This window comes from Topomyia yanbarensis, chromosome 3, assembly GCF_030247195.1.
Source record: "Topomyia yanbarensis strain Yona2022 chromosome 3, ASM3024719v1, whole genome shotgun sequence".
In the NCBI taxonomy this organism is placed as follows: domain Eukaryota; kingdom Metazoa; phylum Arthropoda; class Insecta; order Diptera; family Culicidae; genus Topomyia; species Topomyia yanbarensis.
The window spans coordinates 253,330,642-253,350,147 of record NC_080672.1 but is presented as its reverse complement, the minus strand read 5'-3'; the positions used below and the strand labels follow the sequence as shown (position 1 = coordinate 253,350,147).

At 36.4% G+C, this 19,506-nt stretch overlaps 1 protein-coding gene across 10 annotated transcripts in view; it reads left to right on the top strand.

The window, feature by feature from the left end:
* Window positions 1-19,506, top strand: part of LOC131690966 (cell adhesion molecule Dscam2) — a 352,778-nt gene that overhangs the window by 285,456 nt on the left and 47,816 nt on the right. For all 10 annotated transcript variants that reach the window (XM_058977077.1, XM_058977074.1, XM_058977075.1 and 7 more), the window contains one exon: window positions 19,102-19,178. In XM_058977077.1, coding sequence (XP_058833060.1) covers window positions 19,102-19,178 — 77 coding nt within the window. The remainder of the gene's footprint in view (window positions 1-19,101; window positions 19,179-19,506) is intronic.

Sequence of the window (19,506 nt, the reverse complement as noted above, 5' to 3'; positions counted from 1 at the left end):
GCACTCGATTCGAGTTTTCATTGTGCTCAAACACGAGAATTTTACTGTTTTCAACGCATTTGTGTTATTATATTGGTTCTTAACAACGAAGCAAAGCGGTTGATGTCAATTTTTACGCATTCCATTGATTGTAAGGCAAGAAATTACCGAATTAGTGAGGCACCTTGCTTAGTATGGTGAAAATAGGCTCATCACCCTAATATATTGTTTCCCCTGGTTCATCATCACGGGAATGCTGATTTCATCAATGTAGTATGTATTCGTTATGTGGAAAGTATAAAATGCAGATTCTTACATTTCCAACTTGATGAACTGCTAAAAATCCAATTTGTTTATATTGCTGCCTTCAAAAGCAACTATAAATAAGAAAAGATTTAGCTTACTTAGCCCTTTGATGCCCAACTTTTTTCTAGTGCATGTAGGGTTTCAAAACTCTTTTTCCTTTAAAACGGTGAGATCAAGAAACACGAAAAGTATATTTTCATAAAGATAGGTGCTTCCCTTGCAGTGCTAGTAGCTGCTTAATTTTTACCTTCCAATGCTCAATACAATTCTCCAAGGATATTTACAATAGTCCAATTGCATGAAAAACGTAGCCAAAGACAGTCTAAATTGATAAGTTCAATCAGTTTTCAATAATATTGCACCACAACGAAGATATATGAAAAAATTATTTTACGATGTCAACGTAAACTGTCCCTGGCAGCACTGCTCCATCGGAATCCAATCAGACTAATTGCAATAACTTCGCTTCTAGAGCTGATCCTTATAGCTCTTATTACTCAAATGAAAGGTAATAGTCACATTCCTTACTTATTTTTGTGAGCAAATCTTGCCTCCATCAAAAGTTATTGCTGTTTAAAAACGTTGTTGTCCACAAACAACATGGGCATGAATGGGTTAAAACGGGATCAATGAGTCTATACAAATTTAATGTTGTTCTTAATGCGGTTTTACAAGCTTTAAAAACTTAATGTAGATTGGGCAGACTAGTTGGAATGTGATCCTAAAGCGGTGATTATGAGGTTTTCATGGAGTTGAAAATTTTAATGCAGGTTTTACAAAAAAAAATCTCAAAAACCGTCTATATATTTTAATAAAACTAAAATTGTTACTTGGGAGGTCACTAACAGTTATTTAAGGTCTCTTTGGCCATATTGACCACCAACGACAGTTTCGGAAGCCCCGGCGGAAGTATCCAAATTCAGAGTTATATCGGTTTTTCGGAGATGGCTAGACCGATTTGATCAAACTTAGTCTCAAATGAATTAAATTTCATCCCGATCCAACTTCCAGCTCCAGAGTTACGGGAAGTGGCGTGCGGTCACATAAAAAAATTCCGATTCAAACCGATATCGCGATGAATGCAAAGAGGTAAAAATGTTTCCAAAATGAGTGCCAAACAACTTGCCTTTGAAGTTCTAGATTACTGATGGCCAACCAAGTCTCGTTGACCACATTAATCACCATAGACGGTCCCGGAAGTGCCCCGGAAAAGTGGCCATCGTTCAAAATTAACAAACTCACATCAGTTTCCCGGAGATGGCCGATATTCACAAACTTAGTCTCAAATGAAAGGTATATTATCCCTATAGATTGCTATAAAATTTCGTAAGGATCACTTATATAGTTCCGGAAATACAGACTTAATCATCCGATCACATATGAAATCCTCATACAAGCCGGAACCAATTTTTTTTTCTAAGGGGGGACCCAATGGAATTTCAGAAATCGAATACGTATTTTTGATGCCAAATATCTTTAAAATGCATGAAGAGAGAAAGAGAGAGAGAGAGAGAGAGAGAGAGAGAGAGAGAGAGAGAGAGACATTATGCTATATCGAAAAAAAAATTGCGCGGGTCGACTTTTTGGGACTTCTTATGTAAAGAAAGGTTATGCAATTGCTCCAAAAATCGACTTTCCAAACGAGTCCCAGAAGGCCGAGTGTCATATGCCATTCGATTCATTTCGTCGAGATCATAAAATGTATGTGTATGTATGTATGTATGTGTCAAATAATATCATTCAATTTTCTTAGAGATGGATGGATCGATTTGTACAAATTTATTTTCTAATGAAAGGTATAGCGCTTCCATAAGACGCTATTGAATTTTTATTTAATCGGACTTCTAGTTCCTGAGTTAGGGTTGAAGAGTGCCGTCACACAGCAAATTACTATATTAGAGTGTATTGTTTACACTGTATTGTTATCGCTGTCAGTTTTTCGAAAATTGTTGTCGATAGATTGAAATCTGCGTGTGTTATAGCAAATATGCGCGAGGAATCCATGGCTGTTTAAAACAAGAGAAGTTCAGCATGGACACAGAGATTCCGGGAGACTATTCTAGAGGTTCAATATTAACAATTAAGCGGATAAAAAAGAAAACGATTTTTTTGCCCACTACACCAGACGCCCCCTTAAAGAAGACCCCCACACTAAACCAGTTGAGAAGCAATGTAGAGAGTTACTTCGTAAAAGTCTTAATTTTGAAGATAATGGAATAAAATTCCGTATAATTACCAAGACCATTCTTCACTGTATTAACCATTCCTCAATTAATAGTCCTCGGGATATCGTTTAAATTATCAATTTCCGGTAATGAAAAAAATTGCGCGGGTCGACTTTTTGGGACTTCTTATGTAAAGAAAGGTTATGCAATTGCTCCAAAAATCGACTTTCCAAACGAGTCCCAGAAGGCCGAGTGTCATATGCCATTCGATTCATTTCGTCGAGATCATAAAATGTATGTGTATGTATGTATGTATGTGTCAAATAATATCATTCAATTTTCTTAGAGATGGATGGATCGATTTGTACAAATTTATTTTCTAATGAAAGGTATAGCGCTTCCATAAGACGCTATTGAATTTTTATTTAATCGGACTTCTAGTTCCTGAGTTAGGGTTGAAGAGTGCCGTCACACAGCAAATTACTATATTAGAGTGTATTGTTTACACTGTATTGTTATCGCTGTCAGTTTTTCGAAAATTGTTGTCGATAGATTGAAATCTGCGTGTGTTATAGCAAATATGCGCGAGGAATCCATGGCTGTTTAAAACAAGAAAAGTTCAGCATGGACACAGAGATTCCGGGAGACTATTCTAGAGGTTCAATATTAACAATTAAGCGGATAAAAAAGAAGACGATTTTTTTGCCCACTACACCAGACGCCCCCCCTTAAAGAAGACCCCCACACTAAACCAGTTGAGAAGCAATGTAGAGAGTTACTTCGTAAAAGTCTTAATTTTGAAGATAATGGAATAAAATTCCGTATAATTACCAAGACCATTCTTCACTGTATTAACCATTCCTCAATTAATAGTCCTCGGGATATCGTTTAAATTATCAATTTCCGGTAATGACTCGCTATTTCTCGCAAGCTAATAAGACTTTCAATTAGGGAGGAACATAATTTCGTGTCGTGTTTGAAGTTGATAGGAAATACTACCGTAAACAGGCGCAGCAGTTCGTGTTTGTCAATAAATCTACAATTTGAAGCAATTATTTCTGAAATATTCTTAATTAATTATCTCACTGAGACATGGAGGTTGGCGAATTGGTCGTCCCACTTGGGAGCTATTCGCCTTCGGTGCTTCGCCGTGTTCGGAAAGGCACGTGATACAAATTGAAAATGAATTTCCCATAAATTTAATAGCTTCCGAGCAACTGAAAACACGCGAAGCGACGGTCCTCGCTACCATATACAGGAGAAGCTCGTGTTCTGGAGTATAGTTTCTGTTTGAAGCTTTTCAACCACGGAAGAACTTTTCAAATTAATTTTTAGATTATTTTGGACTGACTAGCACACACATAAGTGAAGACTGAACCATAAGACGCATGTTACGAGTCCGCAATCAAACGTGTACTTAACGATCCCCAAAACCCCAAGCAATTTCATCACAATCAACATCTCTGTTTGATCTATATATTATTTATCTGTGTGCTGTTAGATATGAAAGATGCCAGGAAAAGTTTTGCTTGAGTAAGGGCGTGCAGAAAAAATGGGGAATTTATGAACTCGAACTAGCGATAAATTTTCCATCCGCCAGTTCGCTCTTCTATGCGGTCGGTCTAAAATTCTCCTTTGGCAAGGTACTGTGAAAATCTATCTGGTGCACCATATTATTAAGTTTAGAATTAGTTTATATTATTGGAGCGGAAAACTGGCTTCATTTTATATACAACAACCAGGCATTTGTTATCACTCATATGAACAAATGATCATTCACCATTTCGACAATAAAAACTTCACATGAATAGTTATTGGTACTTTCACAACTTCTTCAGATAAATAAAACGCATTATTTCTCCGGATAAATGAATCTGTCGGAGAATGAGCTAATGAGTTTATCACGGTATCCTTTTGTGCTAGCTGCCTTTCTGGCGCTCATTAAAACATCCTACAATTGTGCGAAAAATGACTTTTGAGACAATTTAAAAAAAAACCGGATTGGCGTTAGCGTAGTCCTGGCACTAAGTTAGTTTCGGATTCTGATTAGATGAAGTCTTGCTTCTAACTCTTAAAGATTATTCTGTGTATTCGATTTCATAGTGTTTTTAATTTTTTCTGATGAAGTTGACTGTTGATTTGGAGGTACTCAGCGCGGTACTCGAAGTCTTTCATTCAAATTGATTGATTAGGAAACTTGGCTTTTACTAATGCGGCATCAGTCAAAGAATATATATTATATATACGACTGGTACCGCATTAAGGCTCAAGTTACTTTCTTTGAGCATGTGTAAGAATTGAACGCTTGGTAGTATGCGTAGGAAAAATTGTGTACAGCTTTCTCGCCGATTTATCCTTATAAAGCATTCATTAAACTCTAAAAGAAGAATATCATTCAATTTATTAGATTATCACGATTCAAATCATGCAAAGTAGTTGGTGGAAAAACAAGTGACCGGGCGGGATAGTAGATTTGAAAAAGTGGCTGTGGTTCCTTCACTTCGCAGTTGTGTTGCGTGCCCCGGGACAGTGTGGTGGTGTATCGAAAAATCACTGCCACTTTTTCAAAAACACCATTCCACCCGGTCAATTGTTTTTCCAGCAACTATTTTTGATTTGATTTGACACTGACGTGTGCGACGACGAGAGAAATGGGAATGACCTCCAAGATTCAGATGGCGTTGAAGTAAATATTTATCAGCCGCGAAAAAAGATCTCCGCGCGCAGTGACAAGTCACGCGTACAGGAGCGAACAGATTCGCACTATTAATCGTTTGTATTATTACTATTTTTTTCATCTTATAAGGATATAAAAGATTCACGGCTCCGGGAAACTAAGGCCTTAAGCCGTATCAAATAAACAAATTAAATAAAAAATGCATCCGTAATCAATAATGTCATTCAAAGTATAAAAAGTGTAGAACGGACATCAGAAACTGCGGAATGTACAACCAACGTAAAACGCAAATGCTCTCACATTTACATAGCAACATTTCAAAAAGTTTCTTTTCAGGTTTTATGCATTTGTCGATCGCTGTAACTATACAAGGGGATCGGCATAAAATAGAAGTAGAGATTTTATTTACCAGAAAGAAGTGAATTACTCTCAGAATGAAACATTTTTAACCAGAAAAGAATTAAACGAATGTTTTGCAAATTTTAAAATTATTGCTGTCGTTTATTATGCCCCTATATTATTTTGTTATGCTTCGTACTCATTTGTTTACAATTTTGAAACCATGTTAACTACGAAAACCACCCCAAAATGAGTTGACACAAGTACGACGCCGCAGCAATACGAAACTAACCAATTACGCTGGCAATTCCAATGACTGCAGGCTATATTTAATTACCCCCATTTCGCAACAGGTACATTCAAGAGTCCAAACAATAAAGTTCCCGTTTCTTCTCGATGCCGGCGGAGTTTCGATTTCCTGTGAATCCTTTGTGATTCTTAAACCCTTCTGGTGCTTTCATTGTCACGAGACTGCACAATGCCAAGAAAATTTCTACTCCCAGGAGAAAGAAATGGAGAAAATTTTCAATTTATGCCATCTTTGTCCTCATTGCCTGTGACACCAAAGTAGACAAATACCACCCTAGATGCAGTCGGATGAACAAATGTGCAGAAAAGTTCGGTTGGATTGCGTCAGGCGGCGACCACCTAGCCTTCCGGTTGAGTGCTGTGAGATCCGTCATTGAAATTCGACAGGATAAAACTCTGCCCGAGTTGCCATAGTTGTCGTAGCGGGACAGAATTATCAGAACCATACCGTCAACTATGCGGTTTTGGATGAATGCTTTTCTTTCATTTTTGCCACTTTTGTTTTTCATTTCATTGCGGCGCAAATTTTTGTCTTAGACTTGGGCACTCGTGAGGATAACTTTCAGACCAGTGTATATTTGTGGATGTAGTTTCAAGACATGAATCTCTCGTTGTGGAATCGAAAATGAATTTTTCAAATTTTTTTAATTTATTCGGCAAAGCTCAGTTTAACTTTGATTCTGTGTTGGCATATGGTGCCTACTGATTGATCAAAATTTGAAATGGAGACTGAATATATAAATTTCGTAGTTTGTCGGTTAGACCTGTCAGCAGAAATAATTCCAGTACTAGCATCAATATTTGGAATTCAAATCAAAAAACACCGAAACCGCTTACAAATTGGGTTCACCACAGAGACAGCGCAAGATAGTGCCGGGCGCTCGTTCGCAGCTATCATCAAACGGCCTCGGGAATTACCGCGTGCTTCCAAGTGGCTCATGTTTTATTGGCCAATATACAAATCACGACACTTGAGCTTTCGCAAACAGTCTGTGAAATTGATTTTCCTTTTATTTTTTCCGTTTTCCTTACTTCGCCTCAGTGGTACATACAACTGGCGTTGGGGGAAATCAGTTCCGAATGTGTTACTCGTTTTCAGCGACAATTCCGTTCTCTGGGGCTGCTCATTCAAGCTCGTTCGAAGGGGGTGTGTGTGTTTGAGCGTAGGCATGAATGTAACCGGTGAGCTATGAAAATAAACAACCCAACAGCACCGGTATTGAGTCGGCAGTGCAAACAATTGGTATGAAGATCGAAAAACGATGGTGACGCTGGAAATCATGAAATTGAACGGAGTTTATTTCATTCAACTTTACGGGACAGTTCCGTGAGAAAGCACAGAAAATCGATTCTTTCCTTTATATTTTCTGAAAATGGGAAAGTGCGAAAGAAGGCATACCAATCGAACCTCAAGTTGAGGTGGAAAACACTGACATTTTTTCGCCGTATAGATAAACGATCTCACCCTGCAGCAATATAATTGAGGGTATTTCACCCCTTCAAGTGTTCTCATTGATTGATTGATGAGAAGATTTTTTAAGAATTTATTTTCACTGTTAACCGATTTTCCATACTAATTTCCATATAAACTTTGAAATTCTTGAAGGGTCCATAGACACAACCGAACGGTATAAAAATTTGCACAATTACTAAGGGCCATAAAAGGAATCAGAAGAGCCTGGTGGGGCTAATAGTACAAAATTAAACCAGTCTATTGAGTACTAATATCTTCATCAGATGAGTATTTACCAACAACAATTCTAATCGAACTGAAATGAAATTCTTTCGATTTCGAAAGTAACTTATTTGATCGTTGAGACTTAAGACATTTGTACATAGGCTTTCCGATCACTTCGCTCAGATGATCGAAGGGCATTTCTGTATACTTTGCGAACCAACTCAAATACCTCCGATCCGCCCCTACATCTGCAATTCCATAACATAACTTTTAGAGTCAAACAAGTTCGGTTTTCCACCAAGCTGTTCCTCTAGAAGCACGCATAACTCGAAGCGGACAAGCTTCTTGGTATGCCGCTACTATGAGTGCGTTTGTTTTATCCACGATCTTGTCCAAGTCACTTGGACATTCAATTGTCGGAAGATACCCATGAAACCTAGTCGCCACTTCCTCTTCTTAGAGGTTCCTAGATTTGGGATAACGATATGTGACGATATCTAACGAGACGTTTAAATGATCAATAATGATGTACTTATGGTCAGATAACGGCGGTTCGAGCTCGTTTGGTACGAGCCAGTTTGCCAACTCATGCGTAATACCGTCAGAGCAGAGAGTTACATCTCCTCTCTGCCAGCTCGTGCAAATATTGGGCGATTTCCTACATTAAGTATATGCATGTTTGTACTACTTACGTATTTTATCAATTCGGTGCCTCAAAAATTGATATCATAGCTGCCCCAAATTATTTGAAGGGTATTTGCATCACCGTCGATTATGGTGGAAAATCCATTTCAGCCGAAATATGATACAGCCCTTTTGAAATCATCAGAACGTAATGGTTCATTTTGAGCCAAGCATGCCAAACAATAGACGTATTTCTTGTTTATGTTATCAAGAATCATATTCATCGTGATAGCATAAATATCGCGTGTTGTGAGGTCGGATATAAAACATGCGTCAAGTATATATGCACGAGACATTTCACATGTATTTGTCAAGCCAGTTTTGTTGAAAGCTACGAAGACAAAGTTAAGTAGCTTTACAACATAGATTAACATAGTTTAACAGCGCACAGAGGAGTAACTAGAACAAATTCTTGGCCAATAACCAAAATATTTTTTTTTCGATTTTTTTGTTTCGTTATATTTTTTTTACATGCCTAAGAACCTACTGTATAACGTGGCAAAATTAGGAGTATATCAAAAATTGTTAAACAATTTTTGCATGTATGCCCAATGGTGATATTTTAAGGGATATTTTAATCGTTTTCGTTATATATTCAGCAAAATCGCTTTCTATTGACGATGACTGTATTATTATAATTATAATTATTATAATATTATTACAAACGTAGTTCAACACAACCGTTTGTTTAACTTCAGCTTAAAACTAACTAAAAACGTTTTTCATCCACCTAACAGTGTGATGAGACATTTCTTATAACTCTTATCACTCTCTTCGGATATTATATCGCTTGAGAACATTTAGAACTTGATGCTTCGCGATGTTTTTGATAACAAATACTACATGGGATAGTGGCAGGGCTCAGAGAATCACTCAAATCAGCATAGGACAACATCAGTGCTAGAAATCTCAAACCAAATCAATGGGAAAGCGAAAAAATGGCCCATAAAATAGACATACAAACGAATTATTGCTCTGTTAATAAAATATCTAAATTGTGGTGGGAAAACTGAATTTTCCTAAATGGGATATATATTGTACTAAAGGGGATATATATTGTAGCCAAAAAATCGAAATTTTTTGAATCGATTTGAAGTTTATACTTTACTCAAATTTCCAACGCGACTGAGAACTAAGAAATCAACGCTTTTTCTTGTAAAGGGCGATACTAGCAGTGATACCATTCAAAGAAAATCAACGGTGAATATTTCCAGACTTGGTTTTATTTCCTATTTAAGAACTATTGTGTTTTTTACATCCTAGATTGCATGATTCAGTGATAGAAACCCAAAACTTCATAAAGTATTTGAAATTATTAAATTAAAATTTGTTTTTGCTATTGAAATTGACAAAATGATAGTATCGCCCCTTTGGCGATTGTTTACTTTTTCGGTCCCACCTATCAACATATCGCCCTTACGTTTTTTTACAATAACTACCGTTCTACACCACCGATTTCGTCCGTGTTTTTTCAATAGCGATCATTGTTACTATTTACAGCTGGCAGCAGCTTGATAATCCTAAAAAAATACGAAAATAACAGTTTCGCCTCTAAACTGCTAGCAAAAAAAGTATCGCCCTCTTTGTTTGCATGGAGCGTGGAGGGCGAAACTTTAAATAAACAAACAAAAATACAGTTTCGCCCGTTGTATTTTTTGCTGTAGTTTAAGAAAGCAATATCGTAGAATCCAAATTTTTAGGTTAATTTGTTGCGTTTCAAAGCCCTCATTCGCATGTATGAAAAAAGCCTTATGTTTACATTTGTAAGTATCGCCCTTTTCACAAAAAAGCGTTGAAATGAAATCGCAGCTCCTAATATCAAGCTATCTCTGAGGTGCATGCGTGCATAATTCCAAATTTTACTTCGACATCGACTTTTTCTAAAGGTGACTTCCCAGTAGTATCCTTGATTTGAATTATTATCGCTAATCCTAATGACAAAGAACAAATAAAAACCTCTCGAAAACGAACCGTTTGGGAAAATCATCATCATTACTGGAATTTTCATTTTCACGAATGTTTTCGATAACCTTCCGTCACTTGCGTTAATGCACTGGGTGCACAGTGCTCTGAAAATCTAGCGAAATCGTCTTAGGGCACCAGCGGGTCTAATTCAGAGCTATCTGCGCGGCGAGTTAAATCTGTAAAGGATACTAAAAATTAATTTCTATTCCATAATTTTCAGTTCAGCAATTCGAGAGATCGTGCTCACCACAAGCCATGAAAAATAGACTACGTTGTGAAGCGATGGTCACTATTTATTAAAAAATCACGGTTAAATAAAAAATTAAAATATTAAAAAATTTCAAATAGTTTATAATTTTCACAAACTTATTAGGAAAAATTGTTTAATAAGCTTTCGTAATATTGTATAGGAAAAAAGCTGAAAATTTCAGTATTTTCTCTCTGCAACATATAAACCCTTAAGTATACCAATTAATTGGTATACGAATTGGAATAGGTTCGCCAAATTTTGGAAGAAATCTATAAAATAACCCCTTGAAAACTACCTAAAAATTGTTGTAGTTCGATGCAATAAAAAAATCCCCAAAAATGAAATGTACCTATTAATGTGAAACACAGTGAATAATACATACAATAAAGACCCATTTTTATCAGTCTCATGGTGTATTTTAGGCTGACAAAATGGGGACATTGACTAAATCGGGCAATTTTTTTTTCTTTATAATAAACTGAAGCTGTTAAAATATTCTTCCCGTCCCTTGATGTAGTCTGATAACTATTTCTGATTATGATGAACTTTTTTTTTGCATATTTCCATCTTCATGATAAGGAAAACATGCTCAAGAAAGGATTTACTCGAATTCAGTCTTGTTCGTCTGCTAGAGCCCATCAAACATATGTTCATATTTGGCTGATAAAATCGGGGTTTCAATGCATTATAATAGAAGAAGTTTTTTGTGAACGAGTGTAGAACGACTTTGTTTCTACTTACTTGAAATCAGCGGCGTAGCCAGAAATTCGGTTTGGTGGGGGTTTGGTGAAAATCGATCATACTGTCCAAACGGCATAATTCCGAAACCGTAATTTTTGAAGTTTTAAAATTATGCAGAATTAATTTTTCAGAAAATAGTAACAGAGTTCGTGTCTTTAGCGAATTTGTTGAGACTTTATTGTAGTCATGAATATTAACCTGGGAAAATTCACCATAAATTCTTCTTGGACGATATACCGTCAAAAATATTTTATCAAATGATGCGCTGTTTAACGTTTGTAAAACTCATCGAAGATACTAAACCTCCGAAATTGGCGGTTTCAAAATGATGCTATCTTGCACTTAAATTACTGTTTTTAAACATTTGACCTATACATACAATTGGTCATACAACAAAAATCAAATGCTCATCAAAATCGATCAGAACCTGCTAGAGTCGAATGTAAATCGTAATTTTTCATAAATTTCTCTCTACATTCGGAAAGTGTTATCCTCGTTATTAATCATATTACGTTTTCGTCTCAACTCGACACATTCCCAAAATAAAAACCTGTTTTAATCCATCTAGTGGTGCAATTGTGCTTGTCTTATTTGTCCAGACTACGATTCCATGGCTGGTTATGTTCAATACAATGGTGGAAATGAATATTACATGTTCAGTACGATTTGCACATACATACAATGGATCGACAGCCACGATCTTGAGATACTATGTGATACTGAAACATCGCTTGAAACCAGCGGCGGATCATGGAGAAAGATCCGGGAGGTCCAGGTCCTGCCGAAAATTTTCAACTTGTTAAGAAATTTTAAACTAGTTTTAATTTTAAAGTAGCAATCCCTCACTGCATACTCCCTCCGGGCCGGTATGATTGTCGATTTTTAGAGTGATTGCATAACCTTTCTCTGTGAGAAAGGCAAAAATGTACAAAAGTCGAAAAAGTCAATTTTTGTCAAACATCTCAATGTTTCATGCATTTTAAAATCATTTGGCATCAAAAATACAAATTTGATTTTGAAAATTCTTCATTTCAGTTTATATGGGAATTTGCTGTGTGATTGCACTCTTCAACTCGTAACTCCGGAACCGGAAGTCCAATCTATAAAAAATTCAATAGCAGCCGATGGGAAGGTTGTACCTTTCATTTGAGACTAACTTTGTGCAAATCGGTCCAGCCATCTCTGAGAAACAGAGGTCACATTTTTTCCACATACACACATACATACATACACACACACACAGACATTTTCCGATCTCGACGAACTCAGTCGATTGGCATATGACACTCGGCTCTCCAAGTCGGGATTAGATTGACGAATTTTAGAGTGAATGAGAAAGGCAAAAACGTTTTTAGCAAATCGTCGCTGTTGTGCTATCTTATGACAAACGCCATTTTGGGGTAAACTGAGTTAGATATGCCACATTACCTGTTTGAAAAATCTCTACAAAGTGGCGTTTTCAGAATTTTGAAATTCTATTTGGTTACTTAGATATAGCGAGAAACATGATGAGAAATTGTGAGTTTTTTGCTTCAAATCACTGTATCTAGGGATTTGCTCAATTTATATTGAAGTTTTAGACATTTTTATGTATGAAAATGTCTGAGGAACACAATGGCATAAATATTTTCAAAAGAAAATTACACGACTTGTGAGAAAAACACAGTTTTAGTTTTAAACTGGAAATAAAGCATATTTGGCAACACTGTAATCAAAAATAATAATTTTTTCTAGATTCCCTGACTCATTTCCTTCAAAATGCATTTCACCGATTTTTTATAGACCATATGAACGCAAAGATATGAATAAAAGTTAAAAATTTATGATATTTTTCTATGGAAAATTTTCCATGCACGATTATGACACGTCATACAAATTTTGTCATCAATACACGCCTATGATACGTGTGAGTGCGACTTTTGTTTACATTCATAGTAAAAACTCACAACATAGTCAACCGATCTTCGTAATATTTGAGAGATTAATGCAGAATAGAAAGAAGCATCAATTGTCTTCTTTGGATTGTTTATACCATTTATAAGTTTCAAGATATTCAATCTCAAACTATAAAAATCGTTTTTCTCGAAATGTGCTAAATGGCGCTTGTCATAAGATAGTACAACAGCGACGAAATGTTGAAAATTATGCATTTTTTTGGTGAGCAGTTCTATGTTTCATAGACATTAAATCAATTTTAACTTCGCTTCATATTAAATAAAGACCCTTATTACAGTACATTTCTACAAAAACGAACTCAATTTGAAAATAAATCTGAGGATTATGATTGATTACAGAACTCTGGAATTTTCTATTGGAATGTTTTCAGGCAGGAATTGGATATTGATGCAATTAGACAACTATGAAATCAAGACCAATATCATATCAGGACCCCATTCCGACAATTTATCAAAAGTCCTCATGACGTTTACAACAACAGGTTATCAATCTACGCTACGTCGTTGCTTGGAGTTATTTATTTCGCTTTTCATTTTCCGATATGTTTAAGATCGATCCGATGGTTATAAGTTAGAAAAATTGCAGTCAGAAGGTTCGCACAAATGAATATTTTTGTACTGATAAGTTATCAAGTTCCTTCCAGACAACTTGGAAGTGTTCGGTGATTATTTCTAGCGGTTGTAGATAGTAAAATGAAATACAAAATTCGTTTTATCGAAATAATGTTTAGCTTATTTCAATGGATTATTACTATATTGAACAATAAATAGGCGACAAAGAGTAATCAACAAACAACAAGCCATAACTTTTAAAATACTCAAAATATATATTTAAAGTCTTCAGTAAAGTTATTCGAAAAAGTAAGAGCTACAAATTTGCTGAAGACATCATTTCGATATAATCACTTCCAAGAAAATTTGTGAAAATATCTCGCTCATAGGAGGATTAATCAGCAAAAGCACAATACCAAAAGAAAGGGCATATTACCTCCATTAAATTCTCCGAAGATACTATTGACCTAAAATAAGCCGTTTTGGCGTTAATATTAGATTACACGTTTTTGGTCATATTTCTGGCAATGGGAAATGATAAAAATCTTTCGTCCGCATTTAATGTTAAATATCTCTTTTGATAATAGTCCGATTTCAACAATCTATAACTTGTTCGGTATTCGTTAAAGCTGTCTAAAAACATATAAATTGTTAATCTATATTGTCAATTTCGGCAGATAATTTAAAAAACTGCGAAAAACGCCATTTTTACGCATTCAAACATTCATATCTTGGAAACTAAACATCAGAATCAAAAACAAATTAATAGCGTTCATACTGTTTTTTAGTTCTTTCATTTAAAATTGGTTTGATTAAGATCGGCTCAGCCATTGCTGAGAAACACGAATGAGAATTTGTCCGTTACATACACACACAGACATTGTCCCAAATCGTCGAGCTGAGTCGATTGGTATATAAGACTCGGCTCTCCGGGCCTCGGAAAAAATCTTGAAAGTTTGAGCGAATTCTATACATTTCTTTTATAAGATATGTAAAAAGTAGACTTGCTGTGTATTGCACCAACTTCAAAAAATACATTTTTTAAACATTTTATTCCAAATTTGAATGATAAAAAAGTTACATTATACGGCTAGATCCGGCAAAGTTGCTGAAGCAGTATTACAAAACAAAATTTCAGCTGTACAAAAAATATTCTAACTCTTCCGATCTTGTCCGATCCACCAATCCCAAGCGATTTGAAAATATTGAAATTTTTACTAATTTGAGGTACACCGACATGCTGTAGGGCCAAATACTATGTTTGCCAAAATGTATCTCTATGAAAATATGCACAGGCGTCCCTTTTCTTCTCCCTTTCCCACTGATCAAATGTTTATGCAACTGGAAAAACAAATGTATTCACAAAGATCACCTAGAAATTACTAGTATTCAAAAGGATATAGAAAATTAGCCTTTGCACTGGTAGGTGAGTAGATGCCAAATTGTTCCAAAAACTAGTAATTGTCTATTTTTAGTTCATATTAAGGCATAATAAAAACAATTACAGCAGCAAATAATTTTGGCCAGGATTCGACCCCAATTACTCCTCTGTGCAGCGGTTCGCCATTTGCACGAATTCCGGAGGGCAAAATCAATAAATAATGCTAAACAAATTAACGTCAATTCTTCAACTTTCAGTTCAGCTGTTCACGAGACATTCTGTTCGCCGCAAGCCATGAAAAATAAATTGCGTTTTGGAGCAAAGGTCTCTGGAAATACTAAAACTTTCAAATGAAAAGTGAAAGTCCATTTATCCCTTAACAACTTTGTAGAAGATCATAACTTTCTATCTTCCGTCTTTTCAGAGATACATGAGTTTTTCCTAACTTTGGTCTACTCTTACACGTGGTTCACATAAATGATATAAGCGGAGTACGCCCTTTGCGAATGTTAAACAGCAGTTTCCAAATTTAAAAACTAACCCTTTCGTGCCCAACTCCCAAAACAAGTTTTCCTTGAGTCTACTTTCTACTTCTGCCGCAGTCAGACGTACAATCGAGCCAAGTGAACAACAGGCCTCTCGATCTAGTGTGCATTGTCTCGAGAACAAAGGAAATATCGGATTATTCTTGTTATCATGAGTAAAGTTGACGAAAAAGCTCTACTCCGACCCAACGCAGCGGTCGTTGACTTTAAATTTTGTTTAAAACGACCGAGTTTTAGTGAAGTGGAATACCTTCTGAAGGTAAAAATGCAACTTAGGCTTGCGGATGTCTTGTACCTTCAGTATCATCATCTTCGCAATGTAGTGTTAATATCATTCAACACGTTAGCACATGCCGAGCGTTTCGTTTTGAAGAACAACTTAAAACACGTGGTTGAAAGTGACAACGTTGGAATTAAGATTCCCGTATACATTGAGAATGATTATATAGATGTAAGGTTATATGACCTATCACCTCGTACCCCTCCTGAGCCAATTGCAAAATGCATGTCGCAATACGGAGAAGTAGAATCCGTTACACCTGATACTTGGAGAAACTTCTTCCCGGGTACTCCAAACGGCGTTTTTGTAGTGAGGATGCGGGTTGAAAGGCCTATACCCTCCTACTTGGCAATAAAACTCAATACTCACGGCACTACAATTATGCAAACTACGCTATGCACCCATGAGGGGCAAACTCCTACGTGCAAGTATTGTAATCTGACAGCTCATCATGGACAACCTTGCGCGGAAGATGCAGAGGAAAATGCATCTCAACCGATTGCCAACTCATCTACGGCAAACCAACCTAAAACAGAGTTTTCAATACCAATGCCTGAACCACAAACGGTGGCCAAATTTGTGGCAGCTGTTCAGACCATAATGACAACCGCAAATAAATCATCCAGCACCCCAAAAGCAACTGTAAGCAACATCGGCAACGAATGCAGTAACAATGACGACGGATTTACAGTGATCAACAATAAGTGCAAGAAGCAAGGGAGAACATCTGATCCCAGACACCAAGCCAGCTTCGACCGGGACGTGAAAATCATGACAGAATTAAATGACCCCCCTGACGCTGTTTGCCAACAGACCTCGCGAAAAAAGGTCTCCGCTCGCAATAAAAAGTTGCGCACGAGATCCAACTAATTAATTCTTGTTTGTATTTTTATTTTTACATGTATTGTAAACGTATAAAAGATCCACGGCTCCGTTAAGCTACCGCTATGAGCCGTGTCAAATAAACGAATAAAAAAAAAAAAAAGTTTTCCTTGAAAACCCGAAAAATTCATTAAGATAGCTGCTTCCCTCGCAGTGTTAGAAGCTGTTCAATTTTTACCATCCAACGCTCAATACAATGCTCCTAGAATATTTACAATTGTCCAATTTGATGGAAAACGTAACCGAAAAAAGTCTAAATTAAAAGGGCTTTGTCAGTTTCCAATAATATTGCAAAATAACAAAGCTATTTCAAAATTTCATTTTTCGTCGTCAACTTAAACTGTCCCTGGCAGCACTGCTCCATCGGAATTCAATCATATTAATTGTAATAACTTTAGTGCTTGAGCTAATATTTGTAACTGTTAGTGCCCAAAAGAAAGGTAATAGTCACATTTATTAGCTTGATTTGATTTTGTGAGCCAATTTTGCCTAAACCAAAAGTATAACTTTTAGCTGAGTAAAAATTTCTGAAGTAGCCTTCCCATTTTTCACAAAGTGGCGAATTTTGCAAAACATGTTTTAATTTTACTGTTCAGGTACCCCTAAACATCACGTGAAATATTTTGTCGTTATTCGAAATAATTATAATAGTTTTAGTTAATTGAAAATTTATACACCTTTTTATTATAATATTTTTAGAGCCAAAGCTTAAGTTCGAATTGCACCAAGCTTCACTAGTGGTTTAACAAATGTTTAGTCTAGAAAATTTCGAAAAAAAAGTTTAACAAATGTTAACTATTTCTATTATTTTGTAAACAATTTTTCAAAAAAATGCAGTTTTAAATGGTTTCTTCACGCGATATTCATACCGTTTAAGTCGATGGTCGCCACGGCACGCTTGGACCAATCTTGCACTAGCGAACCTGCCGTACTTTCCGCGACACGTTTATGCAAGTATAAAATTTGGCAATGATGAGTTTCGTTTGACAAATGGCGTGTGACGGATTCAATCAATCAGTTTTAGGAGACCAGGTTGTGCGATTATACTTGATACATACATACTGTTTGTACTGTTTATTACTTCATCGTTTTAGTTTGTTGAAATAAGTTATAGTTCTGTGGTTGATAGGTCACCCGGAAGAGTGCTGTTTGCACATTGTTAAACCACCAGTGAAGCTTGGTGCAATTGGAAAATAAACTTTGGATATAAAAAATATTATAATAAAAAGATGTATAAATTTTCAATTAACTAAAACTGTTATAAATATTTCGAATAACGACAAAATATTTCATGAAAACGTTTAGGGGTACCTAAACAATAAAATTAAAACATGATTTGCAAAATTCATGACCTTGTGAAAAATGGGGGGGCCGCTTCAGAAATTTTTACTCAGCTGTTTTTAAACGTTGTTGTTTAGAAACACATGAGGTTAATAACCATTTAAAGGTTGGTTGGATTGTCATGCAGTCTTTGACAAACCTGTTCGGCATATCTTCAAAAGCTCAACTCCTTCCTGAGGCCATATTCAGATGTATATAGCGACCTCTAGTGGCGATTTTGTGTACTGCGAATGTTTTCCTATACATTTTGGTTAAAAATCCCACACAAAAATAAGCTATTTGGATTAGGGTTAACCGATTGCGCCCAAATTTGGACAGTGTAATTTCTTCAAGATATGGAACGACGATTGCGGTTTTTATATAAATTATTGTCACCCTACAGTAGCTGTCCCAATTAGTCGTGCTGAGTTGATTAGTACATGAGACTCGTCCCTTTGGGCCTCGGAAAAAAGGTTTCAAAGTTTGAGCGAATCCTTTTAAAAAATGTAAAAGTACCAGAGTTGATAGTGCAAGATGATAAATTTACAAAATTCCAAACTATTGGACATTTAACACACTTTATCTAAGACGAACCATAGACCAAGCATAATATTTCCCTCATTATTTGTTTACCCATATGTGGTAACTCAATACTCATTTGCCACAAATCTTGCTATTCCGCCTAGCCGAAGGAAGAAAACAGCCATTAACTGTGATTACTCCCACCTGCGTCAACAGTTCTTCTAGGTCATTATCCTCTCCCACAGGCAAGCAAACATTTTTGATATAGCACCGTATTTATGAACCATCGGCTTTGCTCTAATTCCGTCACGTTTTCAGCATATATGATAAATATCTGTGTGCCATCATCACCATCAGGCAGATGCGGTCGGATAGGTTTCCGGCGTCGACATGCCACCGACAAGGGGCCTCAGTGGAGCGCAAAACATATTTAAACGATCCATTCCGGTGGTTCTTACCACCCACGTGAGAAATGTGAGAAGAAAATTGCCATCTCCCTTCAACTATCAGCAGCGCTTACATTTATCATCTCATCTTTAATATGTCTTCTTATTTCTTCTACTCTTTACAGTCGTTAATCAGAAGTACAATGTACAAGTACACGATGAGTACGTCATGTCGGGGAACACTGCGGTTCTTAAATGTCAGGTATGTCAACCAGCAAGTCGCAAAGTACACACCCGTGCCCTAGTCGAGGCCGTGTCAAGGCACGGAATCCATCCCGCCTTGTTATGGCAAAGCGATTTTCGTTTGTTTAGTAGTGTCGCGGAAAGTTTTAAATATTAATACCACTTAAGCCACTCTTAAACACAACCAACGAAAACAGTTACAATTATAAAAGTTTGTCGTGACGTAGAAAGTGTGCTAACGAGGATCCTGTTACTCCTACAACGGTGAGACGCTAGCTAGTTGATAGGCAACCCTAGCGCCGGTTGGGTTGAATTAGGCAGGGTCATGTCTTTAGTGACGAAGTAAT